Below are 12,444 nucleotides of genomic sequence, written 5' to 3' on the forward strand. Positions count from 1 at the left end.
TGCCATTTCCTTCTTCAGGGGATCTTCCCAACCTGGGGATCAAACCCAGGTTTCCTGCATTGCAGGCAGACTCTTTACTGTCTGAGCCACCAAGGAAGCCCATATACATATAATGAATATTCAAATAATGTTACTCCCAGATATTGAGAATGAAATAGACAATAAAAGTGGTGATTTAATGGGGTCTTGAACGGACTAAGTTGAAAATCATTAAACATTTGTAACCTTAGTGGAAGTTGGCAGAGGATAATTCAGAAAATTATCCTTAAATATTTCTCCAGAACAGGCCAGCAATAGCAAAACTTTTGAGACCACAATCATTTAGTTATTCATCAGCAAATATTTACTTTGAAGAATCTCCAATGTGCCAAGAACCGTGGAAACTCTGAAGCTACAAAGATAATTAAGACATGACCCATGAGAAAAGAAAACAAGTAATTATAGCATGAACTTACAGCAATAGATACATATATAAAGTATGTATGCCTGGAGTGACTCACTCTGCCTGTGAAGGTATTACGGAGGACGTTGATTGCCTTAGCTTGGTCTTGAAGGACGTGAAGGACGTGTAAGAATGCATTAAGCAAACAAGATGAGCAGGTAGTGAGCAAGGAACTCATTTCAGATGTGTATGGTGGGGAGCATAGCTTGTGCAAAATCACAGAGATGTAAGAAACATGATTCTGGACTCAGCACAGTTGAAGCATAAAGCAAGTGGAGGAGGCAGTGGTGAGAGATAAGGCCAAAGGACCAGGGTGGAGAGACCAAATAAACTTACCTTCAGACATTAGATCAGAGATGAATCAGTAGTCATTGTAATAACTAAGTGGTTTAAATACAAGTGGGAAGACAACCACAAATGCAAGAAGCTCATAAACTTTCCTGTAGTGATATTCAGTGGTCCCCTGGTATCCCTGGGGAATTGGTTCCAGAACCCCCCACAGAGAACAAAATACCAAGGGTGCTCAAGTCCCTTATATACAATGGTGGAGTACGGGCAGCCCTCTGTATCTGTGGGTTGTACATCTGTGGGTACTGAGGACTGACTGCTTATAAATGATCTACAGTAAGTGAGGTCCTCTGACCCTAAAGAAACACTAAATTGCTGATACAATTTAAATATATAGGTAGCCTGTCATCTTTGGTGATGACATGTGCATTATTCCCATAAATATTTCCTGCTGCTTTTTGCAACCATTATAGTAACACAGGGCTTCTCTGGTGGCTCAGACAGTAAAGAATCTGCCTACAATGCAGGAGGCCTGGGTTCTGTCCCTGGGTCTGGAAGATCCCCTGGAGAAGGGAACGACTACCCACTCTAGTATTCTTTTCTGGAGAATTCCATGAACAGAAGAGCCTGGCAGGCTACAGTCCATGGGGTCAAAAAAGTCAGACACAACTGAGCGACTAAGCACACACACATAATAACACAGGGATACCTCAGATTGTGGATTCTGTTCCAAAGCACTGCAATAAAGTGAGTATTTCAATAAACCAAGTCACATGAAGTTTTTGGTTTCCAAGTGCATATAGAAGTTGTGTTTACACCATACTATAGTCTGTTATGTGTGCAATAGCATTGTGTTTAAAAAGCAATGTACATGCCTTACTCAAAAATATTTTATTGCTGAAAACTACTAACCATCATCTGAGCCTTCAGCCCGTCATAATCTTTCTCCTGGTGGAGTCTTGCCTCAGAGTTGGTGGCTGCTGACTGATGGCAGTGGTGGTTGCTGAAGTTGGGGTGGCTGTGGCAGCTTCTTAAAATAAGACAACAGTAAAGTTGGCTGACTCTTCCTTTCACGAATGATTTTTCTAAGCATGCAGTGCTTTTTGATAGCCTTTTACCCACAGAACAGCTTTCAAAATTGGAGTCAAATGTCTCAAACTTTGCTTTATCAACTAAATTTGTGTAATATTATAAATCCTTTGTTGTCATTTCAACAGTCATCACAGCATCTTCACAGGGGTAAATCCCATCTCAAGAAAGCACTTCCTTGCTCATGCATAAGAAACAACTCATCTGTAAAAGCTTTATCATGAGGGTACAGCAATTCAGTCACATCTTTAGGCTCCACTTCTAATTATTGTTCTCTTGCTATTTCTACCATATCTGCAGTTACTTCCTCCACTCAAGTTTGAATGCCTCAAAACCATCTATGAGAGTTGGAATCATCTTCCTCCAGGCTCCTGTTAATGTTGTTACTTTGACATGCTTCCATGAATCATGAATGTTCTTACATCTAGAATAGTGAATACTTTCCAGAATGTTTTCAATTTACTTTGCCCAGATCCATCAGATGAATCACTATTTATGGCAGCTATACCCTTACAAAATGTATTTCTTAAATAATAAGACTTGAAAGTCGAAATTACTGCTTGATCTATGGGCTGCAGAATGGATGTTGTGTTAGCAGCCATGAAAATAGCATTTTAGTCTTGTTGTGCATCTCCATGAGAGCTCTTGAGTGACCAGGTGCTTTGTCAGTGAGTAGTACTATTTTGCAAAGAATCTTTTTTTTTTTTTTTTCTGAGCAGTAGATCTCAACAATAGTCTTAAAATATTCAGTGAACCATGCTGTAAACAGATGTGCTAACATCCAGACTCTGTTGTTCCATTTACAGAGCACAAGCAGAGTAGATTTAGCATAACTCTTGAGGACCCTAGGATTTTGGAGATGGTAAATGAGGTTGGCTTCAAAGTCCCCAGCTATATTAGCCCCTATCTGACAAGAGATTTCAGCCTGTCCTTTGAAGCTTTAAAGCCAGACATTGAATTCTCCTCTTTAGCTACGAAATTGCTAGATGGCATCTTCTTCTAGTAGAAGGATGTTTCATTTACACTGAAAATCTGTTGTTTGGTATAATTATCTTAGCTAGATCTTCTGGATAACTTACTATAGCTTCTGCATCAGTACTTGTTGCTTCATCTTGCTCTTTCATGTTGTAGAGATGGCTTCTCTCCTTAAACCTCATGAATCTGCCTCTGCTAGCTTCAGACTTTTCTTCTGCAGCTTCCTCATCTCTCTCAACCTTCATAGAAGTGAAGAAAGTTACAGCCTTGCTCCGGATTAGACTTTGGCTTAAGGGAATGTTGTGGTTGGTTTCATCTTCTATCCAGACCACTACAGCTTTCTCAGTCAGCAGTAAGACTTTCATTTTCATATCATTCATATGTTCCGTGGAGTAGCACTTTTAAATGAAGTTTTCCTTTGCGTTCTCAACATGGTACCACATCCACCCACCTTGAGTTCTAGCCAAGGGTGTATCAGCAGCCTCAGTCCTACCATCTACTGATGAAATGAAGGTCAGTTGCTAACCTGTCTTCTGATCAGGTAGCGCGTGGGGAGGATCTCTGAACAATTGTGTATCTCTTATCCATTCATCAGGTCCGTTCCCCATGGAGTTGAAATATGGTCCACCTTTGCTTGTCTGGGCCCCCATATATAGATCTATGAAAAGACAATTTAAATAAATAATGTAGGAAAAGAGACAAATCAGCCAAGGCAAGGGGAGAAGTGGGCAACAGAGGATGAGATGGTTGGATGGCATCACAAATCAATGGACATGAGTTTGAGCAAACTCTGGGAGATGGTGAAGGACAGGGAAGCCTGGCATGCTGCAGGTCATGGGGTCACAGAGTCGGACATGACGTAGCAACTGAATAACAACAATGTCAGCCAAGTACTCAGGATCCATATCAACAGTGATAGATCATACTGATAGTAAATACCCTGGATATGATATGAGGAATATGATACTTTACATCTGTAGTCTTCTTCTCAAAATCTATAGAGCCAGTCTAATTATGAGGAAAACTGTTCCCAGTGATGGAAAATCATACAAAATGCTTGACTAGGGCTTCTGAGTAATGTCAAGGTCATCAAAAACTAGGCAAGTCTGTCAAAACCAACAGGACTATTGGAGTTTAAAATGCCAAAAAAAAAAAAAAAATTGTAAGAAAAGTAAGGGAAAAAACCTAAAAACCCTCAATGTGACCTTTCCTTTGCTGTCTCTCACCTCGTTTCTATTTAGGACTGGGTATCTCCCTAAACCTAAGCCACAGACCACTGAGCTAGGGCCCCATTACACAGCTTAGCTAATATTAATCCCTTTCTCTGGAGTCTCGGAGATGGGCAGCAAGGAGCAATGGAATTCATGGCCAAAGCCCCCAGCTGGCATTCAATGTGTACTTCAACTTGTAAGTTTCCATGGATGTTCTTGCCTACACCAAGCACCTCCTCAATTATGATGCCTTCTTTATGTCTAGGATGTTTGCCCTGTCTTGGCTCTTACTGGGTTTAACTACGGTAATGTCATCAGTACAATGAGACCATGCGTATATGTATGTTACAGATTCATCCTAGAACTAAATAGTGTCTTCATAAAATTTCCATGGATTCTCTGATCTAATCCTATGAGACTGATAGTTGAGCATTTTATTGGAAAAGTTGATTAAAGCATGAAATCATATCTTAAACACTGAATTTTTCACTTAGAAACATTAATATAATTGTATCCACCAAGCATTTGGTATAAGAATAAGGCCATTTATTTTGTTTTTTGCACACAGCTTTGCATATAGTTTCTCTAGTTAGATTTCTACTTTAACTTCTGTCCATCAAACATGTATAATGCGTAGTTTATAGTATCCAGTTTTGGATCATTCCATTTTTTTTTTTTAATAGGAAGTAAAGATGATAGTTTCATCTTTTCTCTCCAAAATCACACAAAAGCAACAAATGGAAAGAGAAACAGAAATACAAACTCCTTTTTGACAAAATAAAAAAGCCTATTAAATCTCAAACCATGTGTATTATGAAGTTCAGTGAAGGTAAAGAGGGATACAGAATGATCTCAAGAGACATTGCCTAGGCTTGCAGATCACCAGCACAACCAACAGTACAGTTCAGAGAATACTGTGGAACCCAAGGAATCACACTGAAAAACCATGTTTGTAGGAAGCAGTATGCTGATGAGGCAGGACTGAAAAAAAGGTGGTGAGCCCTGAGTTGTTCTGTAACTGCTAATCTCACATGACAGGACAGAAGTAAAGACTAAAGGCTGCAATTCAAACACATTCATAATTTTTTGAGGTGAGTGTTGCTGGCTTGAAGTTCAGGCCTAGACGTAGTCCAATATACTCTACTGTAAAAGTTTGATTCAGGAGATACTCATTCAATTCAAAGATGAGCAAAAAAAAGGGCTAGAGAGAAAACCATAATCTTGGGTTCTGTACCAAAGGGAAGATATTAATATTTTCTGGAAGGCCACACTAGAAATTGGATGAGACAAAGCCTTACTTTTCACTGTTAGTTACCCTTTTGTATTTTTTTTTTATTCAAAAGAAATTTCATGTAATAGAAAAAGAATGGGATCTTTGAAAAAATATTTATACATTTGCAAGGAGATCTGAATACAAATCCTTTCAGATTTTAGACTCTTTTTATTCAGCCTGTCATTTGTCTTGACCACATATGCATGGATACATGCCAAGTCACTTCAGTCATGCCTGACTCTTTGCAACCCTATGGACCATAACCCACCAGGCTCCTCTGCCCATGGTATTCTCCAAGCAAGAATACTGGAGTGGGTTGTGATGCCCTCCTCCAGGTGATCTTCCCAACCCAGGGATCGAACCTGCTTGTCTTATGACCCCTGCATTGGCGGGCAGGTTCTTTACCACTAGTGACACCTGGGAAACCCCTTGATCATATATAAATTGACAGCAATTTCTTCTGGTGACTTTCCTTTATCAAGCCTTTCACAAAGGCATTCAACATATAAAGAAACTTTTCCTTTTGCATCTATATTTTATTGATTTTTTAATATTTATATAATGTCCTTATAATGTAACTGTAATAAAAAAGTTTAGGAACAAATACACTTAATGCAGTAGGCATAAAGCTCAACTGGTGAGAACAGAACATGTATTAATAAATTGTCTACAAAGTGGCCTACTAACCACAAGGATTCAGTGTACTATGGGTATCATGTTTTAGAGAAAAAACAGAAAGCACCACTTGTTGATGGATTGGTTAAGTGTTGTTAGAAGAAATTATGTTTAATATGAATGTGTCTTTATTCCTTTTGCCTTTTCGTTATTCTCTATATTTTTTTAGATATATTGCTTAAATTTTAGTTATATTCAAAAACTGTTTATTGAACTCCTACCTACTGTGTATCCCAAACGTAGAAACAAGTGAAGGTAAATATTTCATTACTACTTGTTGAAATCAAAGATAATAGGATCTTATTATTGACTTTACTTATGATATACTGATGGAGAAGGTGATAGCAACCCACTCCAGTACTCTTGCCTGGAAAATCCATGGACGGAGGAGCCTGGTAGGCTGCAGTCCATGGGGTCGCTAGGAGTTGGGAACGACCGAGCGACTTCGCTTTCACTTTTCACTTTCATGCATTGGAGAAGGAAATGGCAACCCACTCCAGTGTTCTCGCCTGGAGAATCCCAGGGACGGGGGAGCCTGGTGGGCTGCCGTCTCTGGGGTTGCACAGAGTCCGACATGACTGAAGCGACTTAGCAGCAGCATGATATACTGAATAACCTATATTGATGCAGAAGATTTAAATGAAAGAATTTTGTTAAATTGACTTGCTTCATGAACATCCTTAGAGCTCTTCAGACACATAAGATTGCTTTGAATTATTATGTTTGTTATACTTTAGGGTACATCTGATTAGGGAAAAATATATATTTTTAACTGTTACTAAATCTATTATTGTTGTTTTATTTTGAAGCTGCCAGAAAAAATTATAATGGACTACTACGAGAAATATAAGCCTAGAATGAATGAACTGGAGGCTTTTAATATGGTAAGTCTCAGAATTAAACATATTAAATCGAATATGTTGCTAGACTTGAGTGGGATCCTATTAAATTTTTTTTATGGGGCCAACCAATCTATATTGTTTTTCTCTTAATGTAGAAAAACTGTTTTGGATCATTTCCTATTTTAGGACTATATTAGGCGTCAGTACTATAATAAAGAGAACACATGGCAGATTTCTCTTAAAGTGTATTAGAAATGCATGGAAAGAAGTTTTAGAGTTCTTTGAACACATATTGGTCTCAATGCAATTATTTCACAAGCATTCCTTTTAATGAATTTCATTCTTAGTACGCCTTTAAAAGCTTTCTATCACATATGTATGATTGCTTTTGGATTCCAGCCCAAAGTCACTCAAAGGATATTCTTTTCCTTTAACTATTAAAATAAAAACTTTTGATCTCTGAAGTACTTATTTTCTGAAGATGTACAATGGATATTGGAGATTTGGCCTTATGCAAGTTTCTGTAGATGTATTTTCTTAAATGTAAGTGTTAAGTTAGTATTTTTGTTTGTTTTAAAGTACCACTGTGCTATCTTATTTTTTCTTTTAGTTGAAAGTTGTTCTAGCTCCTTGCATAGAGACCTTGATTCTTTTGGATCGACTTTGCTACCTGAAAGAGCAGGTAAATTATGTTAATTTTAAATGCATAACAAGAATCTTTATTAAATCCAGTAATATCCATCTGCTTATAACTACAATAACTTTGTTTCACGTAACTAGTAACGTAATTTTTCTTGTTATATTTTCCAAGTTTAAATATTCTTTCCATCCCTTTTGAAACAAAAGCATATGTACAACAGATGTTTGCCAAAAACGTGCTATAATAAAGTGTACATTCTTTTAATTGTATGGTAATTACTATACAGTAGACCGTGCACACGAGCCATCATATGTGACATACCGGATAGCCAGGATATCAACATAAAGGATATCATTTATATGTTTCACTTTGTAAGAATCAGCTTTTAATTCATTTTTGAATTTGGGAACGTATGTACTCCGCAGTACAGAAATTTCTTTCTAATCATTGCTTCTGTTTTCTCAGTCTTACTTGTTTAATCTATGTTGAATGACTAGAAAAATGATTTTTTGGTTTATCTTTGGGGAAAATGTGTTTTTCAGATTCTAGTCTAAGCTGTAATCAAAATTAGGTTTTTGAACTGTTTAATCCCATTTGTAGATTCAGCCTTATGTTTTCACTATAAGCTCTCTAATATTTCTTTTATCATATGAAGAGCTTTACTTCTTTTCAACAAGCTACTTGGAACAAGTGGGTTTTAATAAATGATATTTTTATGGAGAAAAGCAGTTTTTAAGTATTTGGATAATTAGATACTTTGCTAAGCTACTAACTCAAAATCACTGGAAACTTTTGCTTTTCACCTTGGTAGTTCACAGAATCAGGCTTATTTTACTAGGTACTCATCGCTTCCCTTTTCAAAACAATTCCCAGTGACCTAAATAAAATAGGTAGGCATAACAGTATGTACCAAGTTTAACTGGTAATGCAGTGATAGAAATCCTGCAGTTGTTCATTTGATAATATTTTAAATACTATTACTGTTATAAAAGTAATACATGCTTAGTGTTAGGAAATTTTAAGTGAAGAATATCAAAAAGAAAGTTGAAAGTAATTATAATCTCACCTTTCAGCATTAGCTCTTAAATTACTGTGTTTTCTAGAGCTTTTAATATATGTATGCTGTGTGTGTATGAGCACATTATTTCTACTTTAATTAGAAATGGAATCAAATTATAAATACAGCTTCTCATCTACTTTGTTTCATTTGTTTCATTTAGATTTTTTCTATCTCATTAAATACACTGCAGAAGCTGAATGATGTTTCACCATGTAATTTATTTGAGCAATACCCAGTTGTCTGTAGCCACTTTCACTTTTTCACAGTTGTAGCAAGGAGTAGCCCGGTGTTTCACTCCCTATGTACATCTTTAATTATTTCCTCACCATAAAGTCCTGAAGGTGAAGTTCTAAATTAGAATTTAATTCTAAATCAATTTAATTAATTAAATTTGTTAATTTTCTTCAACAAAGAGCTCTCATATTCTAGTATATATTCTAACACCTCTCATATCTTCAACAAACAGTTGTCTGTTTAAATCACTTATCAATTTACAGGATGATATCATGTGGTCTGCGCTTGTGAGGTTGTTTGATCCTGTGAAATCTCCCAGATGTTATGCCATTATTGCCCTGAAGAAGCAGCAATGATTTCCATTGAAGCAAGGTATTAGCTATATCTGTTTGCGGAATCTTTTGCTAATTTTGTTTTTCTAAACATTAATACAATGTTATGTAAATATTTGAAAGACATTGTTATATATCTTAAATAGACAATAAAACCATAGCTAAAGCAGAATGCCTTAATCCATTTTCCATTGTCAAAGCATACATTAATTAAAAAAAATTAAAACTCATGAAAATATTAGAAAAGAATTGACCTACATTTCTGAATTCCTGCTGCTGCTGCTGCTGCTGCTGCAAAATCGCTTCAGTCATGTCCGACTCTATGCGACCCCATACACGGCAGCCCACCAGGCTTCTCCGCCCCTGGGATTTTCCAGGCAAGAGTACTGGAGTGGGTTGCCATTGCCTTCTCCAAGTACGTCCCTAGAACATTATAATCTGGGCCTTGTTTCCTGTTCAATTATAGAGACTTCTGCTATTTACTGCATATCACATTTTGACGTTTTACTGACTTAACATATGAAAGGTATAGTTATACTTACAGTAAAACTAGTTGGTCCTGAAGACCATTAGCATTTTCTTTCACATTTTGGAAGGATTTTTCATGTTATCAGAAAGGAAAAAGTCATGCTTAAATAAATACCCAGGAAACAGGCCAGATATTAAAAGTCCTTAATATAAAGAACATTTTATACTCTGTTTTAGTCTAAATTACAAGAGGAAGTATTCTGTGTCCTTAAAGGAATATGCATCTTGTAATTGAGATATTCACCTTAAGGATTCTTTTTTTAAATTAATTAATTTATTTTAATTGGAGGCTAATTACATTATTGTGATGACTCTTGCCATACATTGACATGAATCAGCCACAGGTATATATGTGTCCCCCCATCCTGAACCCCATCCACCCACCTTCCTCCCCACCCCATCCCTCTGTGTTGTCCTAGAGCATCGGCTTTGGGTGCCCCGCTTCATGCATCGAACTTGGACTGGTCATCTGTTTTACAAATGGTAATATAAATGTTTCAGTGCTATTCTGTCAAATCATCCCACCCTCGCCTTCTCCCAGAGTCCAAAAGTCTGTTCTTTACTCACTTTAAGGATTCTTGGGGCGTTTACCAAAATAAAGGATGAGTTGGCACTTAAGGAATCACCTGGTTCTGTGTAAAAAGTCAAACTAGGAAAAACGAGTGAATCGGGGAAGACCAGTACTCTGCCCAGAGTGGTGCAGAGTCCTTTCATTAGCAGAAAACTTGAAGTTTCTGATTTGCACAGAAGAAGTGGACAGGTAGGGGGAGAAAAGTTTACTTGATTCTCAGCTAGAGACTGCATAAAATTTTTCCAGGAGAAAGAGTAACTGCTTTCTTAAATTTTAGAGTCTATCCACAGGTGAGACCAATTTCTTGCTTTGGGTTGTGATACTGAGTTTGTGCCTAGTATATATGTGAAAAGATCTTGAAGCTGGGAAATAAATGTGAAAAGACCCTGGTGTAGTATATATGTGTATATATATACTATATATGTGTGTGTGTGTACACACACATATATATATATAGTATATGTATAGTATGTATATACAATATATAGTATATACATAGTATATACATATATACATAGTATATATATACTATATATATACTATATACTATATATATATACACTACATACTATATATACTATATACTATATATATATACTACATACTATATATACTATATACTATATATATACTATATACTATATAGTATATAGTATAGTATGTATAGTATAGTATATATATACTATATATATGTGTGTGTACACACACATATATATATATATACACACATATATAGTATATAATACATATACATATATATGTATATATGTGAAAAGACCCAGATGTAACCAGTATATATTAGAAAAGACCCTGATGCTGGGAAAGATTGAAGGCAGGAGAAAAAGGAGACCACAGAGGACAAGATGGTTGGATGGCATCACCGACTTGATGGACATGAGTTTGAGCAAGCTCCAGGAGATGGTGAAGGACAGGGAAGCCTGGCGTGCTGCAGTCCATGGGGTTGCAAAGGGTCAGACATGACTGAACGACTGAACAACAACAGCAATATATGTGAATGATCAGGTGCTTTGTATACTGAGTAAGATACTGGGAAAATTAGCCATTTTTCAAGCTCTTTATGCTGAGTTTTAAATGTGTACAGAAGTAGAGAATAGATTATAATAAATCCCCCTGTACTCATCACAGACTTTAATAATTAGAAGCACTTACCAATCTTGTTTCATCAGCACACACGTGAGCATGCATACATACACAATTGTCACACGCACCCACCATCCATGGAAAATTTTAAGGCAGATCTCAGGCAGCTTGTTATTTTACCTAAATACTTCAGTGTATATTTCTAAGTTAAGGATTTTTTTTCCCATAGTAATCTATTACTTGTCCTCATTCACATTTCCATGATTGGCTCCAAATGTCTTTACAGATTAATACCTCATTTGGTTCAGTTCAGAATCTAAGCAGGGTCCACACGTTTGCATCTGATTGATGTGTATCTTTAGGTTACTTTTTTATTCTCTTTCCTCATGTTGTTTCTTATATGAGTAGCTTTCTCAGGAGCAGAAAACCTTTCCAGGCTACTTTCTTTCCTTTCATAATTTTACTTCTGTTTAAAATTTTAAACTTTTTTCTAAAGTCCAAATATTTATATAACATTCATTCCAGTTTCCCTGGTGGCTCAGAGGATAAAGCGTCTTCCTGCAATGCAGGAGACCCGGGTTCGATCCCTGGGTTGGGAAGATCCCCTGGAGAAGGAAATGGCAACCCCCTCCAGTACTCTTGCCTGGAGAATCCCATGGACAGAGGAGCTTGGCGGGCTACAATTTATGGGATCACAAAGAGTTGGACACAACTGAGCATGCATTCATACATGATGGAATGCTTACCACGTGTCAGGTATATGTAGGCACTGGCAGTATGGAGACAAACAAAAAATGTCTCTGTCCTCAAAATGTTCAGTGAGGAAGACAATAAAATTACTAATTACAGTAATTAATACTATAATCACTGGACATAGCTAAGAGGATCAGGGCATAGGATTCTTTAGGGCATCTTTAGATCAATACACTTGAGGGCAAGAGGGAATCAGTAATGTTAGTACCATAGTTTGGATTCATGTAAATTAAGTTGTGTACTTGCCTAAGTCACTTAACTATTTGGTGCACTTCAATTTTCTCATCTGCAGAAATATAAAAATAGAATTTACTCCAAGTATGTTATGAGGGTTAAAGGAATAAGTATGTGTCATTGAACTCCCCCAAACCATCTCCAGGCACCCTGTTTATCAAGCAAAATTAAGTTTATTAGAATTCAATGCAGTAAA

At 36.7% G+C, this 12,444-nt stretch overlaps 1 protein-coding gene across 7 annotated transcripts in view; it reads left to right on the top strand.

Annotated features, from left to right (window-relative positions):
• METTL25 (methyltransferase like 25) overlaps positions 1 to 12,444 on the top strand; it is a 136,851-nt gene that overhangs the window by 97,397 nt on the left and 27,010 nt on the right. For 4 of the 7 annotated variants that reach the window (XM_059886833.1, XM_024992400.2, XM_024992401.2 and 1 more), the window contains exons 10-12: positions 6,763 to 6,837; positions 7,406 to 7,477; positions 8,993 to 9,101. In XM_059886833.1, the coding sequence (XP_059742816.1) occupies positions 6,763 to 6,837; positions 7,406 to 7,477; positions 8,993 to 9,085 (240 nt within the window). In that variant the 3' untranslated portion in view covers positions 9,086 to 9,101. Of the gene's footprint in view, positions 1 to 6,762; positions 6,838 to 7,405; positions 7,478 to 8,992; positions 9,102 to 12,444 lie in introns of those variants that run through there. The other 3 variants (XR_009494448.1, XM_059886836.1, XM_059886834.1) reach the window with 2 other exon arrangements.

This window comes from Bos taurus, chromosome 5 (genome assembly GCF_002263795.3).
Source record: "Bos taurus isolate L1 Dominette 01449 registration number 42190680 breed Hereford chromosome 5, ARS-UCD2.0, whole genome shotgun sequence".
Taxonomy (NCBI): domain Eukaryota; kingdom Metazoa; phylum Chordata; class Mammalia; order Artiodactyla; family Bovidae; genus Bos; species Bos taurus.